The 22,058-nt window shown below is 42.3% G+C and overlaps 2 protein-coding genes and 2 pseudogenes across 2 annotated transcripts in view; 1 reads left to right on the top strand and 3 right to left on the bottom strand.

The window, feature by feature from the left end:
- Positions 1–6,373, bottom strand: part of KARS (lysyl-tRNA synthetase) — a 17,523-nt gene extending 11,150 nt beyond the window's left edge. The window contains exons 1-3 of the mRNA XM_012641516.1: positions 6,274–6,373; positions 3,119–3,298; positions 997–1,179 (exon numbers count right to left, since the gene is read on the bottom strand). Coding sequence (XP_012496970.1) covers positions 997–1,179; positions 3,119–3,264 — 329 coding nt within the window. The 5' untranslated portion in view covers positions 3,265–3,298; positions 6,274–6,373. The remainder of the gene's footprint in view (positions 1–996; positions 1,180–3,118; positions 3,299–6,273) is intronic.
- A 108-nt stretch (positions 6,374–6,481) lies between these two features.
- On the top strand, positions 6,482–14,124 carry TERF2IP (telomeric repeat binding factor 2, interacting protein). The gene is made up of 3 exons (XM_012641537.1): positions 6,482–7,207; positions 11,531–11,655; positions 12,906–14,124. The coding sequence occupies exons 1-3, from the start codon at positions 6,550–6,552 to the stop codon at positions 13,302–13,304; spliced, it is 1,182 nt and encodes a 393-aa protein (XP_012496991.1). The 5' UTR covers positions 6,482–6,549; the 3' UTR covers positions 13,305–14,124.
- Positions 14,125–15,514: 1,390 nt separating this feature from the next.
- On the bottom strand, positions 15,515–16,034 carry LOC105807980 (annotated as a pseudogene).
- A 1,301-nt stretch (positions 16,035–17,335) lies between these two features.
- On the bottom strand, positions 17,336–18,301 carry LOC105807998 (annotated as a pseudogene).
- Positions 18,302–22,058: the final 3,757 nt, after the last annotated feature.

Below are 22,058 nucleotides of genomic sequence, written 5' to 3' on the forward strand. Positions count from 1 at the left end.
AATCCACTGGGGTTTTCTTTAATCGAGCCCTCTGTACCCTTGATATCACAGGATTGACTATGGAGTGAGACTTGCAGTTAAAATAACCAGGGTGAAAAGAGTGACACTCTGTCTCAAAAAAAAAAAAAAAAAAAAAAGAAAGAAAAAGCCCTTGAGAAGACCAATGGCCTATCTAGCAGAGAACTAACCTGCCTCAGAGTGGCCCCAATCCACTGGGGTTTTCTTTAATCGAGCCCTCTGTACCCTTGATATCACAGGATTGACTATGGTGTGAGACTTGCAGTTAAAATAACCAGGGTGACCAGATCCACAGCTGCAAATAATTGCCAGAATTCCAAAATACAAGTCAACAAAAAGAAAAATCATAGTTCTGCCTAAAATAAGTTTACTGGTGGCCTTGTTACTACTTTTGTGGACCACATCTACATGGTGCGTCACTCATCTTCCTAACTATTCTCCTACCCTTGGCCACACATCAGACTTTTCCCTGAGGCAGACCCATGGGGCCTAGAGATGTAAGTAAGGAATATTCTACAGCAGGGGTCAGCAAACTTTTTTCTGATGCAACTTCTCAACTCTGCTGTTGCAGTGAGAAAGCAGCCTTAGATATATGTAAACATATGAGCATGGCTACATTCCAATACAATTTTATTTACAAAACCAGGGAGAGGAGGACTAAGTGGGGGAGTGGAGAGGAGAATTTGCCTATGGAATGTAGTTTGCCAACCCCAGTCTAAAGTAAACCCTAGTCCATCTTCTGGGAGATACTTTCTCTGGGGCCTCTACAAGGCCCAGCTAGTTCCAAAGAAGATCAAGTCACTTAGGAGTACTGGATTCTCCCAAATGCTTGTTGGGGGGTGATATAAAAAACACTCGGCCTGTGCCTTTAACCAGATGGAGTGGCAGGCCTTTACTTATCACTGGCAGTGACCGAGGACCCACTCACTGGTCCTAAGGCATTGCCATAAGTTTCATCATAAGTTTTCTTGTGCCCACCCATGCCAGTGGCCCAGGGGACTCACATTTGGGTCCAGGCTCTCCTCCTCGACACCCACACCATTGTCAGTGTGGTTGGTGGCAGTAGCAGTGGCCTGGCTTAGCTGTTTCTCACTGAGCTCCTTCTGCTTGGCCTCTTTCTCTGCCACCTTCTTCTCAGCTTTCAGGCGTCGCTTTAGCTCACTGTTGGGAAGATGAAAGTATTCAATGTGGTAGCTGCCTGAAGAGCCCCCTGCTATGTTCTGCCCCATAGTCAATATCAAAAATACGAAAAGCCTGGGGGAGATGCCCTTGCTCATTTCTACACCCCCAATTTCACACCCCAACTATAGTCTCTTAGTCATGAAACTCTATACATGAAAGAGACAATGTAAAAAGTATGTGAAAAAGATGTGAAAGATCATTCTCAGTCTTTGCTTTCCAGTCTCAGGTCCTTGGCATCAGGTCCCAACTAAAACCAAAATGTACCAGAATAAAGAATATCCTAAATATTAGTTTATATTTAGAATAGGAAAAAAAGTCTTCTAGAAAATTAGCAGGATAGGCTTTTTTTTTCCTGTTTTTTCAGCAACTTAAGGGATGAAAGAATACGCTTTTCTTGAGCTAACTAGGTTAGGGAATTCACTAGATTAGGGACTGAATCTTAGTTGTTTGGTATCTCCTATAGAAGATAAAGTTCAACAGTATCAGATCTAACATGTGATAAGGCAACACCTCCAGCTATCTGCCAACTCTCTCTACCCATCCCTGAAGACTGAGGTAGGCCAGGGCTGGGGACAGCTGGCTCTTCAGAGCTCAAGGAGACACCCACAGATAATCTCTTCAAGAATGGTTCTTAGCACTGGTGTCACTTTGCCCACTGGAGCCTGAGTTTGGCAACAGAGTAGAATAGCATACAAAGCAGCATAGTATAGGGGATAACATATCATCGTCGTAGTCAGACTGCCTGGGACTAACTTCCGACATGTCTATCAATTATGTAACCTAGGGCAAGTGACTTAACTTCACCCCATCTGTAAAATGGAACAGACAACCCCCAACAGTTGCTGCTGTTGTGAGGATTGAGATAATGTTTGTAAAGGGATGACCCTGGCATTTAATTAGCACTTAAATGTGAACTATTCTAGGCATGCTTTACTATCTTAACCCTTCACCCTCTGCACCTAGGACAGAAACAATACAGATTTGAATATATTTCTGGTTAAATCCCTTGCTATCCCAAACTCTTGATATTTGTTACCTGAAACTCAAAACCTAAAGCTATGTGGACAACTCAGTATTCCTTATGATCTTAACTTGCTATCCGAACCCAGAAACAAAACAGAATTGGGTAAACAGGGATATCCTCATTATTCAAAGAGAATTTATGGATCACTCTTTCAAACCACTGATGATAATCAAATATTCTACAACAGTGAACCATGGCAAAAGATCCCAAGTCATGCTTGCATACTGTTTGGCTTCAGGGCATATCCTTCATTTTCAATATGAGCTTAGAATAACTAAAAAACAAAAAAAAGTTGGGTATTTTCATCTCTCATCTTTTAAGTAAGAAAAACTGATTCTGATGGTTTCAAAGACAGCGACTCTTCCTAGATAAAATCTGTCCTATAAAAGCTGTAAAGACAATCTTACCAAAACAGTGTGCTAGGCCTATCGTCCTGTAATTCAGTTGGTGGAGATACCTAAGCTAGGTTCTCTAATTCTTCCTAGAATTAAGATATACCGGTTTTCCATTCAACTAGGTGTTCCTCTTAAATAAAAACCATTCTAAGGATAATCCAAAAAGATCCTAAGGATAACACTAAGACCAGAAATCAAATTAATCTCAAGATCAAACAAAACCCAGAAAGACAGAAAAGAGAAAATAACCAGCATTAGAAATTCTTTATTCAAACAAGGGTTTTGTTCTCAGCACTGTTCTAGAACAAGATCCACAAGTCATCTCAAGGCACTAAGGAGAGAGGATTTGAATTTAGTAAAGAGAAAATGAGAAAGGACTATTGGTTTTGGTAGTAGGGCTTGTTTCCTTAGCAACAAGTCCAAAGAATTAACAGATAATAAACCAAGTAAGGAAAGGATTTTTGCTCCCGGAGCAATAAAGAAGGTAATGGGCACCAACCTTCTTTTATCAGAAAGTGGCGTGTCCTTGTGAAGCGCTGTGAAAGCAGCAAGTTGACCCAGTCGAAGTTCCCTCTGACCCCACTCTGCCCAGGGGGTTTGGCGCAGGGACCCCCTAACAAGCCTTAAAGCAGCTTGCGTCAACATGGCAGAACACCCTGGAACTAATGATTACCACCACCTAGCAGGAAACACAGAGATGCGGCGTCAGATGGGACAGATAGTATACATAAACCCAACCAGCTCTCTTATGGGTTGGGGAAGGGGGGCTGTGTTTGTACTATCTTTTAGTGTCCAATTTATCTTAATACTCTCTTAACTGACAGCAACCCTGTAACATGCACTTGCTACAACTATAACTGACAATGTCCTCAGTCCTTGCTCACTATGGAAAAAGTACACATCTAGAGTCAAAAGTCAACAGCAAGTCAATCAATAGCTTACAGGTAGAAATGATCACGCCATTCTAGAACATGGGAGACAGGATGTGAGGCAGTTTCTGAAGCCCCTGAAGTGTGGTTTCTCTCTTGGATATGAAATACCTGGCCATAAGATGGCAATGGGAAACATATAAAACAGGAAGAAACTATCACTATCAACTGCAAACTCTAGGAAAAATTAAAAGCAAGTCACACTAAAACACCTCTGAGTCAAAGACAGGACTTGTTTGGTATTCTAGGAATAAGGAGGAAAAGAGAGTTTCAGGAAGGGGTCGAAGACTACATTAGGTTTATACATTATTAACAGTGGAAACAACAGAATTGCAGGGAACACGCCCTTTATTGCGTTCAAATAAATTTGAGGACACTTCACTTGGGAATATGTCATTTGTGCAGGCAACACATCTGTTTTTAAACTTGGGGACAACACTTGGTATTAAATGGTGCTCATTAAAGATTTCAGACCAAGGAAATTCCAAGAAAAATTCAATAGAAGGAAATGTTTATCATAAAAAACTTATTTTATTCCATGGTCACTGGAGGAACATACATCAACAACAGATTTCCATCAGACAATGTGAGGTAGTACAGTGCAGTTATAAAAAGCATGGGCTGTGGAGTTATGGACTTGATTTTAGATCTCTGCTCTAGTGCTTTGCATCAGTGCTAGACTACACTTTAGGAATGCACATGTTAGCCATACATTTAATTACCCAGGGCCTCAGTTTATTAATTTGAAAAACAGATATTAATTCTTCTCTTGCAAAGTTATTATTGAGGTTAGACAGAAAGCTTGTAGAGATCTGGCATTGTGCCTGGCACATATAAGCTATTCAAAAAAGTAGCAGCTGTATTTAATCTTAGAAAAGTCAGTGGAAAGGAATTAACCAGTTTTCTCAATTTACCTTAAAATCTCAGTGTGAAGTGGAAACCTTGCTTTCATCTGTGACTTACAGTATTAAAATTCAACTCACTGTAATTCGATTATCAAAGGCGGTTTAAAAGAATGAACTGAACTTTAGGACTGTAAATCAGATATGTTTAATTCAATTCAATTTGATGTGACAGATCAAAGTCCAGTCAATTTTCCCTAAGGTAGAAGTATAAAAACCAAGTTCCAAACATTTATGGAAATCTATCAGAACACTCTAATAAAGGACGACATATTAGGGTGCTATCAAACCATAAATTTAGACATTTCCTGTATCATTTTTCTAAAACATTTGAAGCATAAAGTCACAAACACAAAAAGAAACGTCAATTATTACCCATTGAGTGCTTATGCTAGGGACAGGTGCAGGTTGGCAGTGCTAACCACAGGACAAGAGGAGGGGGGCAAAAATGAGGAGGCTAATGAGCATCTAGAACCAAACCCACCACAGCAGGAACTTCAGGTTAGGGACTTTTCTGGGCCAGGAGCATGGGCAGGAGCTCATGTCTGAAGGTAACCTTTTCCCTATTAACATATATTAGCATAGTAAAAATCACACCCACCAGCGCCATGACAGTTTACAAATGTCATGGCAACCCCTGGAAGTAAACGTGTAAGGATAAAATTGGGGAGGGCCCTTAGCTCTAAGAACTCTCCACCCTTTTCCCAGAAAAATAATGAACATTCCACCCACCAATTAGCATATCATAAGGTATAGACATAAAAGTGTGGTAAGATCCCCGCATCTTCTCCACTAGGGAGAAAGATCCATGTCCTCTCAGGAAATGTACTTTCACTTGCTATTCTAAGCTGAAAAGCTTGCAATAAAAGCTGCTTGCGTGGAAGTGCTAAGTGTCTGTCATCACTCTGTGGCATGGGCCCTTGCTTGAGATTTTTACAAACCAGGAGCCAAAGAACTGGGACAACACCCCTCAAAAATCAGCCCTGACACCTAGAGCAATTCTCTCAGAGTTCAGCAAGAGGATTAAGCCCTAATGCACTAAGGCAGCCATCGTATATAGCATAACGTCTCCTCTATGCCTCTGGAATGGTACTAATTATATACCATCCTTCCTGGCATTGAGAAAAAACTCAAACATATCATTGCCTGTGTTCTGTGGTTTAAGTGAGGAATCCCAACGAGAATATAAGACACAGCCAGCTAAAAGGCGGTGAATCTTGACTTATGTATGTCAAACTACACAGCCAAGGGTTTGGGATGGTTAACAAAGATACCAGGCTGAATAAAATCGTGTCTACTGTTAGAGATTCATCACTCAACATTCACAGATCCTTTGGATAACCCCACCCCTATGGGTAGGTGCACGACAGTTTCACAACTGATCCCTTTTAATACATAAGGTTCAGAATGACCTAGTGAATCCAAGAAAAATTACAAGCTTTTTCTGAAAAGCTAGGGTATTTAACATTTCTCCAACCTCCTCATTGTGGATTGGCTCAATGAAAGAACGCATTTCTCAGAAGGGAAGCAGTAAGTTTCGCTTTCCTTTCCTGACACCGCTCAGTTCTCCTGTTAGCTTCTCCTCCCCATTCTCTTACTCTAGGAGTACGATAGGGGGTGTCCCGTCAGCACCAGCTGGGAGCCGGGAGCCAGAGGCCCGGTGGGTAGGTAGTTTGCTGGACTGAGTGGCTCCGTCCCAGCATGTGCGTACTCACGAGAGCCGGCAGGAAGGCCCCTTGCACAGCCTCAGCGGGAACCTTGAGGCGCTTCCCAGCTCGGACTTTTATGCCACAAAGCCTTTAATGACTCCCGGCGACACTTACTTCTTGCTCAGTTTCGGTTCACCACCATCCACGTTCACCTCGGCTCCCTGCACCGCCGCCATCTTCCAAGAGGGCCTGACCCCAAAGTAAAGGGAGTAGCACGTTAATTTCCAGGTCGGAGTTCGAAGCCCCGCCTCTTCCGGGGTGGCGAGCTGCGGGCGCTCCCGGAGCGCTGCGACTGTTGCTGCGCAGGCGCATTGATCGGCGTACAGGGCGAGAGTTCCGTGTGTCAGGCGTTCGTTGAGGGGGCAGCTCTCCTGGTGCCTGGCGTCAGACATGGCGGAGGCGATGGACCCCAACGGGCCCACTCATTCCTCAACTCTGTTCGTGAGGGAGGACGGTAGCTCCATGTCCTTCTACGTGCGGCCCAGCCCGGCTAAGCGCCGGCTCTCGACGCTCATCCTGCACGGCGGCGGCACCCTGTGCCGGGTGCAGGAGCCCGGAGCCGTGCTGCTGGCCCAGCCCGGGGAGGCGTTGGCCGAGGCCTCGGGAGACTTCATCTCCACGCAATACATCCTGGACTGCGTGGAGCGCAATGAGAAGCTCGAGCTCGAAGCCTATCGGCTGGGCTCTTCCTCGGCGGCCGACCAGGCCCCAGAGACAAAGCCCGGGGCTCTGGCTGAGCGCGCCGCGCAGCCTGAGCCGCAGCCGATCCCGGGGCGGATCGCCTTCACGGACGCGGACGACGTGGCCATCCTGACCTACGTGAAGGAGAATGCCCGCTCGCCCAGCTCCGTCACCGGCAACGCCTTGTGGAAAGCAATGGAGAAAAGCTCGCTCACGCAGCACTCGTGGCAGTCCCTGAAGGACCGCTACCTGAAGCACCTGCGGGGCCAGGAGCATAAGTACCTGTTGGGGGACGCCCCGGTGAGCCCGTCCTCCCAGAAGCTGAAGCGGAAGGCCGAGCAAGACCCGGAGGCTGCTGATAGCGGGGGTGAGGCCTGCTGCTGCGCGCGTGCGGGTCCTGGGGGGACACTTGTGCGGTGGTGGCGGGGACATGTTTTCCTCTCTGTCCGGCGTCCGTTTCAGCGTCTTGGGTAGCATCGCTCGGCCCCGCCCCCTTTGACTTCCGGGTACAGTTGCACCATCTCCTCCCTCGCTGTCTCGTTTTTTAATTGACTCTCCCGGTAACTAGGATATTGACACGCTTCTGTATTCAGAAGGCACAGAAAGAGTGTATAGAAAATGCTCTCACACCCTTTCTGCCCACCGGCTACGCACTTTTCTTACCCATAGGCAACAGGGTAACCGGCTTCTTGTTTTCTTGTTTATCTTTTCAGAGAGAGTGCAGAGACTCGTTTTATGAAAAGATTTCTCTTATGTTCAGGTAGATTCAGTGTAAGCCGTTTAAAGTCGTGCAATACCTGTTTGTTTTCATGCTTTGGTTTAATCGTCTGCGTATTCACATAAGAAGGTTCTCATTTGTTGGAAAGTGTCTTCCTGGTCTTGCTTACGTGAATTGAGTTTTTAACGCAGTTAAATTGAGAGTTGGGATTCAGTATGGTTAGGACACTTAAAATGTTTTACCTTTGATGCAACTAGTATTGACAGCTTAAACTGACAGACCCTTTTGTTTAAAGAGGCATGCTCCTCCCCCCCCACCCTTTCCTTTTTTTTTTTTTTGCCTAACTTATGTGACTATTCCATTTAACAGTTGAAGTCTGGGGAGGTAAAATCTATTTGTCCTGTTCAGTATGCTTAGTAGAAATTTTGTTTTTGGTAAAAGTGACATTTAAGATTCATTCATTCAACAGATTATTGAGTGCCAGAAACTGCTGTCCTGCTGGGATATAACAATAAATAAAAGTCCCTGCGGTCATGGAGTTTAACATGCTAGCTGGGCAGTGGTAAGTGCTATAGAGAAAAATAAATTAGGGTAAGGGTTGGGGAGGAGGTTGTTTTTTGTAGGATGATAAGGGAAGCTCACTCTGATAAGCTGATGTTTAAGGAGAGACCAAAGTAAAGAGCAACCCAGGTGTATATGTGGGGAAGAGTGTTCCAGGAAGAGGGAATTGCAAGGGCAAAGGCCCCGAGATGAGAGTATGGCTAGTGTGTTCTTGGAGCCACAAAGAGAACAATATGGCTAGAATGGAGTAAGCGAGAGTGAGGGAGGATTATAGCAGATAATGTTAAGGCTATGTGAATGGGTGACGTTATCATGTAGGACCTTGCTTTTAAACCAGTGATGTTGGGACTACCGGCAAGCCATTTGAAACTTGGGACAAAATTAAGCTGTATTCACCCTACCCATCAAAGTAATGTTTTGATGATCAGATATTTAAGTATAAAAATTAAAGTATTTGATTACTTAAAAATTAAAATTTTCTCCTGATAAATAAAGTCAGAGGGCAAACTGGAAAAATATTTTCAATGCATTGGAATAGACTTAGATTCCTTAATGCCCTAAACACTGTAAAAAGAAAACTGGGTAAAGGAAAAATGGGTAAAGGAAATGGAACAAAAAGTTCCCAGAAGAGGAAATAAATAAATGGCCAATAAACAAATGCAGTAATATTCTGTTATCAAATAAAAGTAAATCAGACCTGGAGCAGAGGATCAGTATAAGCCATGCCTGGACCTCTCACCCATGGAAAGTGTAAGATAATAAATATGTGTGTTGGAGTTGTTTTTTAAAAAAGTAAATCAGAGCAAGGAAATGTCATATTTTGTCTATAAGATTGACAAAGATTACCATAATGGATAATATCCAAAGTTAGGTAAAGGAAAACAAGTACACTCCTACATTTTTTATAGAAATTGGTACAATTTCTTTGGGGGGCATTTTGACAATATCTTGACAACATTTAAAAGGTATATTCCCTTAAATATGGCAGTTTTGCTTCTAGGAATTTATCCTGCAGATACACTCAAGAGTACAAAAGGGTACATAATGGAAAGTCAGTCCCCTTGCTACATATCCCTTCCCCTTGTTCCTTTCCTAGAGGCAACCACCATTATTATCCTTTGTCTGTCGTGGGTCCTCTTTGCTCACAGTAATACTAGCACACTAGACATCAGTTCTGCAGTTTCCTTTTTTTTTTTTTAACTTAATGATTTATCTTGAAGTCTTTGTGTTTCTGCACATAGCTTTGCCTCATTCTTTTGTCATTGATTGCATGGTATTCCATTATGTGAATGAACCATAATTTGTTTACTTTTTGTTATGGAAAGTTTCAAACATTTACAAAGATGAGGCCTGGCGGGTGGCTCACGCCTGTAATCCTAGCACTCTGGGAGGCCCACGTGGGTGGATCGCTCAAGGTCAGGAGTTGGAGACCAGCCTGAGCAAGAGCAAGACCCCGTCTCTACTAAAAATAGAAAGAAATTATCTGGACAACTAAAAATGTATATGTAGAAAAAATTAGCTGGGCATGGTGGTGCACGCCTGTAGTCCCAGCTACTCGGGAGGCTGAGGTGGTAGGATCGCTTGAGCCCAGGAGTTGGAGGTTGCTGTGAGCTAGGCTGAAGGGCGCTCTAGCCTGGGCAACAGAGTGAGACTCTGTCTCAAAAAAACAAACAAACAAACAAAACAACAATAACAAAAAACATTTACAAAGATGAGAATAGTATAATGAATTATACTGCATGTAACCATCTGCCCAGCTCCGCTTGATGATTATAGTTCATGGCCAGTTTTTTTCATCTATACCTTTCATCCCAACTTCTTGGATTATTTTGAAGCAAATGCCAGGCATCATATTTTATCTATTTTAGCATGTATCTGTAAAAGATAAGGCTTCTTTTTTCAGTTTATGTTAAAAATTATATCTGGTAAAATTGACCCTTTTTGGTATACAATTATTTTATTTTTTATTGTGTTAAAATATATATAAGAGAATTTACCATTTTAACTGTTTTTTAAGTGTTCAATTTGGTAGCATTAAGTACATTCACATTGTTGTGCAGCCATCACCACCATTCATCTTCAGAACTTACTCATTTCCTAAAACTGAAACTCCATACCCGTTAAACACTAACTCCCCATTGCTCCTTCCCCCTAGCTCCTGGCAACCACCTTTCTACTTTCTGTCTCTGTGAATTTAATATCTTCAGGTACCTCATATAAGTGGAATATTTGTCCTTTTGCATCTGGCTTATTTCACTTAGCATAATATCTTCAAGTTTCATCCATGTTGTAGCACATGTCATGATTTCATTCCTTTTTAAGAAGGAATAGTCCATTGTATGTGTACACATTTTGTTTATTCATTCTTCTATCAGTGGGAATTTGGGTTGTCTCCATCTTTTGTCTGTTGTGAGTAATGCTGCTGTGAACATGGGTATACTATCTGAGACCCTGCTTTCAATTCTTTTACGTATGTGCCTAGAAGTGCAGTTGATGGATCATATAATTTTATGTTTAATTTTTTGAGTAACTGCCATACTGTTTTCCAGTTATATATGTTTTAACATAAGTAGATTTGTGTAACCACTACCAAAATGAGGATACAGAACAGTTCCATCACAAAAAACTCCCTCTTGATGCCCATTTGTAGTAAATTTTAGTAAGTAGGAAAGGAGTAGAATTAAATCCTCAGAGAACAAAATGTAAGACGGAAACAGGAGAATGTTTACATTTAGGAGACCCCTCCTTTTTGTAGATGGTGTGTGGTGGATTGTGGTGCACTACCCAGGTCTATCTTCAGCTGCTGGGAGAGCTGCCTCGTCCTATCTTAGGGCTGCCAGCATCCAGTAACCAAAATGTATGGCATTACAAAGGCTCTGTTCCTTTGACCCAGCTTGGTCAACTCTGAAGGGCGTTCCCAGCACCAGAGTTCCTTGTGGTTTTGGCTGAGGCTTTTGGCTGGTGCTCTTCCACAACTCAACTTATCTCTATGTCCACTCCTGCTTTTCATCTCTGCCATGAATGTTTTCCCAAGAGCACTCCCTAATAAACTCTTTAAGTGTTAATCTCCATCTCAGAATCTGCTTCCCAGAGAAGCCTGTTTATGACACATATTTGTTAATCTGCAAAATCTGTAAATACAAAGCAAAAAATGAATTAAGCTGGAAGAATATTATATGTCAGAACCTAGGAATATTATCAATATTTGGATAGTACTTTTCAGAAGTGTAGAAATTATTGAACATGTATATCTTATGCTTTTCTTACCCTTCCGAATCAAAAACAGATATCTTCTAATAGAAAGGAAAGTACAGGCTCACTCCTGGCCCAGAGCTCACACAGCATGTACTATATTTTTTGGTTTATGTAAAAGAGACTAATGCTAGTCTGTGCTGTTCTTCTCTTTAATAGAACCACAGAATAAGAGAACTCCAGATTTGCCCGAAGAAGAATATGTGAAGGAAGAGATCAAGGAGAATGAAGAAGCAGTCAAAAAGATGCTTGTAGAAGCAACCCGGGAGTTTGAGGAGGTTGTGGTATGTAAACTAGATTTACTCATCTTTTTTTCTCTACCTTCATTCTTCTTGAATCTGGTTATCCCATCCACCCTTTTCACCTACCTGAGGCCTAGGAAGGTAAGAGAGAAGTTCAAGATGGAAGAAGGCAGAAAGTGGGACTGATCTGGGCTTCGGGCATGTTGACCTGAAGCTCTGCTTCACAAACCTTTTAGTTTTTGGCAAGACAACTTGAGAGGGAAAGGGAGAAAAATTGGGCAGAATAGGGGCAGTTTTATATAAACAGTATAGGCCAGGTGTGGTGGCTCATGCCTGTAATCCTAGCACTCTGGGAGGCCGAAGTGGGACAATCGCTGAGGTCAGCAGTTCAAGAAAGGCAGGAGCCATAAAATAATGATGATAAATAATATTTTTAAAAGTCAAAACTATATGTATGTATCTTCTCCAAGAAAAAGAATCTTATAAGTTAACTTTTCTTATTAACAAAAGAAAAATGGTTACGCTTTAGGCTAAAAGAGGGAAATAATTTAAAGTTTGTGTAATTGAGTGAAGGAATGCACAGGAATTGGCAAGAATTTAAGGATTGTTGCATGCTGTAGTCTGTGTTTTGTTTTATTATTTGATATTTGGTTCATTTTCCATAAACTTCAAACACTCCCAACAGCTCTCAAACATGGCCTAAATAGGTTTCTGTTCATATAGTATGCTTTGTTGTGTGCCTAAAGGTAGGCACACATGAGTAAATGTAGTATAGCTTGGAAGCCCTTATATATTCATATGACAATTTTTTTTGAGTACTTATTATGTATGGGCATTGGAAGGCACTGGAGATGGAGTGATGAGCAAAACATATGATTCCTGCCCTTATGGAACTTACAATCTGGGGGTAAAGTCAAACATTTAACAAATAAATCTAATAAACACATGTGTACACACATATACATATATACTTTCCATATTCAGTGTAGCTTCTTACATTCTGTTGGAATAGCATAGTAAATTATGCATACATATACACATAAGCACACACATACATATGTACACCCCCCACCTATACACACACTCTCCCCACCCTCCCACATACACACCCGTGTATATATACATATACTTGTATTCACACAAATCCAACACGAATAAATGTAAGAAAGAACAAAGCATATCTGAGGAACTGAAGGAAATCCAGTGTGATTGGAATGCACAGGGCAAGGGGGTGGTAGTTGGAAGAGATAAGATACTGCCAGAGTTCAAGTCTCACTCATCGTTTTCTCTAGGTGGATGAAAGCCCTGATTTTGAAATACATATAACAATGTGTGATGATGATCCACCCACACCTGAGGAAGACTCAGAAACGCAGCCTGATGAGGAAGAAGAAGAAGAAGAAAAAGCTTCTCCACCAGAGGTGGGAGCTGCCATTAAGATCATCCGGCAGTTAATGGAAAAGTTTAACTTGGATCTATCAACAGTTACACAGGCCTTCCTAAAAAATAGTGGTGAGCTGGAGGCTACTTCCTCCTTTTTAGCATCTGGTCAGAGGGCTGATGGATACCCCATTTGGTCCCGGCAGGATGACATAGATTTGCAAAAAGATGATGAGGATACCAGAAATGCATTGGTCAAAAAATTTGGTGCTCAGAATGTAGCTCGGAGGATTGAATTTCGAAAGAAATAATTAGCAAGATAATGCGGGAGAAATAATTGTGCCAGGTGAGGCGGTAAAAAAAAAAAAAAAAATTGTGACCATTGAACTTTAGGGAGTACTTACATTGGACCTGAGACTTATCTACTGATCAGTGTTGCTGTTGCTCTGTGAGTCCTATATTTTGTAGCCAAGCAGAGTTGTGTAGGAGGATAAAAAGAAAAGAAATTGGATATATTTAGCACTATCCCTACAAGTATCAATGTGTCTATGAAAGGAAAATCTAAACCAGAGGGGTTTGTCCACATATTTGTGATCCCTTGTTGGAATGGAGCCCTTGCTATATTGGTGACAGGAGTTAGTGACAGAGTCAAAGGAGGAAAATTAAGAGGCATAGGTCTGTTCAGGCAGGATAAATAATCTATCCTTTGGCAGAAGCTTCTCTAGATTGTGATGGATTCCAAATCAAGAATCTAGAAATAGGAGGTTTAATTACAATGCCTTGAGTGTGAATTATCTCAAACCTTTGCCCCTTGCCTAGTGAGCTCTGATTTCTAGACTGCTTTGAAAATCCCATATTCATTTTGCTAATGTAATATTTGAGGACCCTGCTCCTCCTTGGCTGTTCTTTTCCTTGAGCACTTCTCAGTCAAGTCTCTAGCATGTGTTTCTTTACCTACCACTCAGTTTTGTTTAAAACACACACATTACTCTTGAGAATAATCTTACTCCATTAATGTTAATGTGTTTTTATTGAGGATAGTTTTGTGCTAAGGATTGTGTTAGATTTAGTTAGTGGATTGATTCCACTTTGTTATGTTTTCATTATTGAAAATAAATATAACTTTGTATTTTAGTCTCATCAACAAATGTTGTCTTTGATTCTATTCACAGAACCTTTTAGATATAAAAGCCATAGAGGAACTAACATTTGGCTATGGTTATTAGAACCAATAAAGTAGTTCCATTTTAGATCTAATAGGCCATTAGAAAGATGCTCCATATTCTGGATGAAGCAAAGAGAAGATGTGCATCAAGGGCTATGAAAAGTGGCAAAATAAAGTGAAGTACTGAGAGCTGGAGGGGAAAGAAACCAGTCAGGAACCAGCAGGAGTGTAGCAGCAGGTATCAGTGCCCCACCCAATATTCCCTGGGCACTCACCATTCCAGCACATGCTACCAACAGGAGTCCTGCTGTAAGCACCTGCTTCAGGCTTTCTTTGCTTGAAGTGCTATGGAGTTAATGCGCCTGGCCTATGAAACTACAATAGAGTAAAATATCTTCCCAAACATGGAGACATCACATGTTCTTTGTGGAAGTTAAGTAGCCAAGGATCACCCTGCAGCCCACCCCACACTCTCTGACCTCAGTCCCCTGGGATCAAATCCATTAGCAACAATCATCCTTAATGGAAAATATCTCCCCTCCCAAAATGTAAAACAAAAACGACACAAGCAAAATCTCAAAACTGAGACAACCAGAGAAAGCTTTAATGCCTCATGCTTCACCTATGCCCCAACTGTCATGGTTCTAAGACATAGTCTGCCGTATTATTTACACTGATTCATTACCACAGAACGCAACAAAATTAAGCATATCACTGTTCCTACTACATCCCTCATCAAAAAAAGTAAATAAACACCACACAAAATATCAACTTATCCCAAATAAAAGCAATAATAGCCTGGGGAGTCTACTGTACTATTACTACACTAACCCAGGATTTTTTTTTTTTTTTTAATATACAGATTTTCAAGTGCAGTAGTGAGAAAGGGGGAAGTAGTAGAACAAGGAGTTCAATCAGTAACTTACTGTGAACAATCAAGTGAGATAAATCATTACTTTCGGACCAGCCTAACCCAGGATATTTTAATCCTCTTCCTACCTATTTACAAAATATCCTCAGAAAGTTCTGGATGCATTATAAACATTGTTGCATTAGATTCCTCTTCTTGAGGTAGTTCAGAGTTTAAAGACAGATTTACCTATTTTTCTACACTACCATTGTGGGGCAATTACCATAAAAGGCCTATAAGCTAAATCCTCATCCCTATTTTCAGACTATGATCATTTTTTCCCTCAGATAGAACAAACTAACCTAACAGCTGGAAACATGGATGAAAACTCATACAAAAATTTAAAAAGCTGACAATCTGTAAGTATCATGCAAAGTGTGTGGCAAACTGTCCGAAGCTGCCTCACACACTGGCACGCTCTCAGGCTGCTGCTGTTGCCCTCTCCCTCAGGTCAGCATCAGAGGTGCGGGGATAGTGGCTGACGCCTGTTCTAGGCAAGTCAAGACCTGTGGGACGTCCACTGGCTTTCTGTGCTGCACACTGATGTCCTTCAGCACCTGCTGCCAAGGCAGCTTTGTCAAATGCGTCTGGACCAGCACATCTTTCCGCTGTAATTCATTCCTTAGCTCTAAGACATCTTCTTTGATAACTTGTTCTGGACAGATAACTGCAATCTTTTTTGTAGGAAAAAACCATTCTGTCTGTCTTGCAATATCTAGAAATTTCTGGATACACTGATCAACACCAGTTCGAATTTCTTCATGATCAGTGCCATTGATGCAGTCCTGACCAGAGAAGCAAAACAGGCCTCAAAAGATGACTCCAACTTGTTCACCAAAGTACTGTTAGAAGGTTTTGGAGTGCCTGGCGCTGCCCAAAGAAGCAAATCCTGGCCTGGGAGTCCTGGCGGGGTGGTGGAGGCCCAAGTGGCTACCCAGAGAACATACTGGCTGGTGGAGTCGTCATGTCCGGAATCAGCTCCTGCCTTTATTTATTTATTTTTTATTATTTTTTTAACCTCAATCAGATGTTTATTCTTAAAATATACATCCTATGCCAAGAGTTTATAAAGGGAGATAATATCCCGGAGTTTTATGATTTTTACCATCTGGTTGCAAACCCAATGTAGTGCCTTAATAGAGAGCAACTTTTCAAGAATGTCTTCTGTGCTGACAATTTATTGGGGCTTGACTGATTGGCGCCTGTATGGATGGACATAAAACCTCAAGCCTTTTGTAACCAAAGAGTTGATTCAAAACAAATATTTTAAAAATAATGTCAAACACTAATGAATAAATGACATTTATAAATAGTTTATAAGAGAATCATTTGAGATTAATAATTTTCATTTCCCCACAAAATAAACAGCTCATATACTAAAAAAGACATCTGTCCTTAAGCAGGAGAAAAAAAAGCCCAACAAAAATAAAGTCATACCCATGGCACAGTCATAATATTATTTTTAGTGAGGAAAATACCAAGATTAAGATATACAAAAATATCTGAGGAGAACTACATGTTATTAAGTTTGTCCTAAAACCTAGGGAAGGGTTCAGGGAAAGAGAACAGGTGGTATATTTAAGAAAAATTGGGCCAGGCGTGGTGGCTCACGCCTGTAATCCTAGCACTCAGGGAGGCTGAGGCGGGCGGATTGTTTGAGCTCAGGAGTTCGAGACCAGCCTGAGCAAAAACGAGACCCCGTCTCTACTAAAAATAGAAAGAAATTAATTGGAGAACTAAAAATATATAGAAAAAAATTAACCGGGCATGGTGGCGCATGCCTGTAGTCCCAGCTACTCGGGAGGCTGAGGCAGGAGGATCGCTTGAGCCCAGGAGTTTGAGGTTGCTGTGAGCTGGGCTGACGCCACGGCACTCTAGCCTGGGCAACACAGTGAGACCCTCTCTCTCAAAAAAAAAAAAAAAGAAAAAGAAAAAGAAAAATTGAAAGATTACACACGAGAGCAAAGCTGTCCATTCCCCTTGAGAAAATCAATAAACCTCCACAAACTTTCATTTTTAGGTTTTCAATAATGTTTTCTTTTTATATTAGTCCAACCACCACCCCAAAATCCAACTAGCCATTATAAAAACTAAAGTGGCAACAGTCTCAGCTGGCTATACTACCCGTTTACCCTTAGATGCCTTTCAAGCCAGTGAGGGTAAAATTTGTGGTGGAGGGAGTCAGAGTAAAAGGAAAATCACTTCTCTTTGCTCAGAAGGGAACTCCCCATCTCCAGCATCTTCCATACTTCCCACTGGGAGGCGTGTCAGTGCTTGCCTGCCCTCTTCAGCCCCATAACTGTGAAGGTAGCAGCTGTCAGTTTCTCATAAACAAGGAACATGAGAGCAGCAGTGAGTACTGTCTGCAGCAGTTTGGCTTCAAGGCCTTTGTAGAGTCCCATTATTCCAAAATGCCTTACTCGTTGGTGAAGAAGATAGAGAACAATTCGAAGACTTCCCAATGTTCTGTTTTCTGGGTTTAGTCTGTGACGTCCAAACCTCAGAATTGACTGTATCGTCTGCATGGGATAGGTGACTGTGGTGGCAATCGCTTTGGCTATTGCACCAATGATAAATACATCCAAAGAAGAAAGCTTCATCTGTTTCTTCAAAAGCTGCCGTTTTAAACCTTCATAGAACATGAATTGGATGGCAGGATTGAAGACCAACAGCAAGGAGGGAAATGTGCCATTCCATAAAGCCAAGATTCCTTCATCTCGAATGACCTAGTGAAAAGCATCAATAATACCTTTGTAGTTGGTGGGTACAATGTCTTCATTCCTAAATTTTGCTCCTTGCAGCTTCAGCCTAGTGTTTACCACCCACAGTGGAGTTGTTAGCAACACATTCACCACTCCTGCAACAAATCCAACTACCAGATCTTTCCCAGTAGTAGAACGTTGACCTTTGACCCAGACTGCTTTGAGGCTATTAAAAGTGTAGAAATAGACAAAATTGGAGCAGCAAAGACTGGAAATGACTGGAAACCACCCTCGACATGGTGCCAGGAGGCCTTCTTTAATGATCTCCAGAAGCACCATGTGTGTAGTTTTGGACTTTCTTTTCTCATCAACCTGAAGTTGAAGTCTAGCTGTATCCAAGGGAAAAAATACTGTCATTGCTGTCACACTTGCCACGGCTCCGGCCACGGTGTGGACCAGGCTCTCGTAGGATAGCACAGAAGACATTGGCGTGGCTCCCCGAAGACCTAGCCACACTTTACCCACAGATGCAGCAGCTGGCGAACTCAGCTCCTGCCTTTAATAGCGCTGCCTGTAAGATGTATGGAGGCCAGGCGGATGCTGTTACACAATGCCCTTCCGTCAGAGTTTCTTCGGTGGGGCTGGCTGCTGGGAGATAGAGCTGAACTATGGCAAGACATGCTCCACGTCCTGGAGATACTGCTTAGGTCTGTGGAGTTGAGAGCTTTGCGATAGCAGCCATCAGACCTCCTTTCCAAAAGCAGCTGCTGTGGGGCTCCTTGTACTCTTGTACTTCTTTTTGGATATCTTATTTCTGGGGGAACAATGGAGCCTGGAGCAGGGGCTGGGCAAGAGTCCCTTCTTCTGAAGAAGAAACTGCTTTCAGATTTTGCAACTCTTGTGATTGTAGGGATACTCTTGCTACCTTTGTGCTTGTTCATTTTTCACTCCGTGCTTTAGATCAGGGTTTTCCAGAACACTATAACCTATATGGTCAGGGGTTATAACACATGTGGACATTGCTTCTCAACCAGAAGGGTCCAAGGGACCAACAGCTCATAGAACCTTCCAGAAGACAGTTAACATGGAGACTTCTGGAGGGGCCTTTGCCTTGGGCTTCTGTATGGGTGACTGTGGACTCATCTATGGCTATGGCTTTTTAGCACTACTTCCTGGAGCTGCATCCCTGGTCCCTCTCAACCCAAAGCTGTGCATTTGAGCCCTGGGTTGATCTGAAGCCCCTTGCTGCATGCATGTCTTGCCCCAGAGACAGCAGTGGTGGCTGCTGCATTTGAGCCCTGGGTTGCCTCTCTTGATAATTCTGAGGCTGTTGGTGCTGCATCAGGGGATATTGCCAATCATTCTGCAGCTGTCCTTGCAATAGTGAACAATGACGACGTTCTTTCTCCTGCTCTTCCTGCTGTCTTCTCACTCCATACTCACTATGAGCATAATGCGAATGAAAAAGTCTTGCATGCTGGCTTTCCTCGGTCTCAGTCCTTTTCCTGACAAAATAAGGCACAGAAGATGTAGGAGGAAGAAGGTATGTTATTGAGCTGTAGCTTAGAAAAGAACAGGCAGGAGAATGCCCACTTCCTGTGTCACCTTGATCCTCCAAAACACCACCTGGTTGCTTTTTAGTGCCTAGGTCCAGACGGGAGCAACTGGAGTCCACTTGTTGACTGAGAACCCCCTGTTTCTCAAGAGAGGAGCAACCAGCTCTACCCATCAGAACCTTCTGGGCACAGGAGAGGCTCTGCTTGGTGTCATAGTTGGGAGCCACAGCCTGGGTATCCTGGAGGCTTAAAAGTGGAGGGTCTTGGCCTTGGAAATTGTGTTGTTTCCACATAAAAAACATTCTGCGTCTCTCCTCAGGTGGCAGTCTGGCTCTATTATTCTGGAACCAGTTCTAAAGGGAAAAGATAATATTGTTTTATCAAATTGACTTATATGATTATATTCCTCAATGCATTTCCTTAATGTAGGAGGACTTTCTTTCTTTATATATATATGTATTTTTTTTTTTAACTATTTTTTAAAGGCTGGTCAAATGAAGCAGTGGAAGTGGAGAAGGAACAAAGGCATCTATAACTGGTTGTGAATTAGTTGTAAATACCACTGCACTCGGACCAACCGACATAGGAGGATTTTCTATTTAATTCTCTTCCCAGCAGAGTCCCTGACTTGCCTTCTTCCATTAAGTAGGGCATGTAAAACACAAAGGCCTGCAGGACTACACATGTGATTACAGAGATGGCGCACTGCATATTTCTAGAACCATAACCTCCTCCGCTGGAGATAGTGACTCTATGGTTTACATGCAAACTAAGAATCTCTCCCCAACCTGTTTATGACCCATTTGCAGTCTTCTTTTGCTTGTTCACTAGGAGACCCACTCTGTACTACAGACTAGGCTCTCAGCTGTCACACCTAGACGTGCATCATTCCCACAACCCTGCTCCCCTGCTCATGCTGTCCCACCAGGGTGAATTAATGATGTGCTTTCTGACACCCTGCACTTCTCTTTCTTACATGCTCATGATTCTTACATGCCTTGGGTTCAAAAGTCACAAGTAAAGAAAGCAATTGTTTGACTCATGTCTTGACCATATATTTGCTATAGGTCCCTCTAAGGGGGAAAAACACGAAGCATTTTTCCTCTTTTCTCACACCTCGATAATCAACACAGAAAACTTCTGTGAGCAAATGTGTAGGTTTTTTTCCCCACACGCCAAGCAAGCAATCAATTCTGCAGTGGATACTAGCTGGGTGTCTTCCAATTCAATTCTGACACTACCTACCTGGAGGTAGTGTCAGATTCCACAGGTTGAGGGCTCAGTCCCACAAGACTGCCCCCCTCACACCAGTCACAAGTCCAGGCTTCCGGAACTTCTGATCGACCAGCTTCAAGCAGGGGTTTCCATGACCGCTCTTTGGGTTCAATTAATTTACTAAAGCTCACAGAACTCAGGGAAACACATTTACAGGTTTAAAACAAAGGATATTATGAAGGACACAGATGGCCCTCCCTGGACATACTACCTTCCAGGAATTTCCATGTGTTCAGCTATCTAGAAGCTCTCTGAACCCAGTCCTTTTGTTTTTTTATGGAGGCTTCATTATGTACACATGACTGATTAAACCACTGGCCACTGGTGATCAACTTAACTTTCAGCCTCTCTCTCCTCCCCAGAAGTTGGGGGCTGTGACTGAAAGTCCCAACTCTCTATGATGCCTTGGTCTTCCTGATGACCAGTCTTCATCCTGAGGCTACTAGGAGCTGCTAGCCATCAGTCAACTCATTAAGCATACAAAAAGTCACCACTTTGGAGATTCTAAGGATTTCAGGAGTTGTATGCTTGGAAACAGGGTTGAAGACCAAACATATATTTTAGAACATCAATCACAAACCCTAACTATTTCATTCAACTTATCAAATCCTCATTTCTCTCCCCCATAAAAGAGAATAATAATATCCAAATTCCCAGGCCTTTGAAGGAGGTAGAGATGAGAAAATGCTTTTTTGGTACACAGGCTGTCCCAATAAGCCATGGTTTCAATAAGAGAGGATGATTCTTATAGATCAGATAATAAGATCAGTTAGTGGCATAAACAGGAACCTCTTGTTTTTATATTTCCTTGTCCTGTGCTACCAACTTCAGAAATGCTGTAGGCTATTAGTGGCCCTGAAACCACAAGGATGTTTGATCCACACAGAAGATGACTGAAACAAAACTATGACTATGCATAATAACCAGGCACCTCCAAACCTATTCTCTTGTTTTCTCCTGACAAGTCCAGGACATAAAGAATTATACATAATTTAGAGAAAGCTGAAGTGCAGGAGTGCTATAGTTTGAATGTCCCCTCCAAAACTCATGTTGGAACTTAATCCCCAATGTGGCAGTATTGAGAGGTGGGGCCTTAAAAGGTGATTAGCTCACAAGGGCTCTGCTTACATGAACGAATTAATCCATTAATTCATGGATCAACGGATTAAACTACCAGTCTCACTTCCATGATAACCCATTAATCCATTAATTAATCTCACGAAGATCCAACTAGGGAAGAAGTGCCCACTTTCTCACATCACAGGGCCTCCTATGCTCCTTTTCCCCAGTCTTCCTGCTTACATGCAGGGGCCCTTTCTGTAAACACACGCAGCTCGATTCGGTACAGTGCAACTTAATATGCCACAGTTCCCATGAACTTCCTTTTACAAGCCTGCCCTTTGATAGCTATGGAAATTGATTAAAAAGCAGTACTGAAATTGAGAAACCCAGCAGTC

Source organism: Propithecus coquereli, unplaced genomic scaffold, assembly GCF_000956105.1.
Source record: "Propithecus coquereli isolate 6110/MARCELLA unplaced genomic scaffold, Pcoq_1.0 Scaffold165, whole genome shotgun sequence".
Taxonomy (NCBI): Eukaryota; Metazoa; Chordata; class Mammalia; order Primates; family Indriidae; genus Propithecus; species Propithecus coquereli.

Coding starts and splice junctions, on each gene's coding strand:
- TERF2IP (XM_012641537.1), top strand. CDS start 6,550: ATGGCGGAGGCGATGGACCCCAACGGGCCCACTCATTCCTCAACTCTG. Junction 7,208..11,530: donor GGAGGCTGCTGATAGCGGGG/GTGAGGCCTGCT, acceptor TCTCTTTAATAG/AACCACAGAATAAGAGAACT. Junction 11,656..12,905: donor GGGAGTTTGAGGAGGTTGTG/GTATGTAAACTA, acceptor CGTTTTCTCTAG/GTGGATGAAAGCCCTGATTT.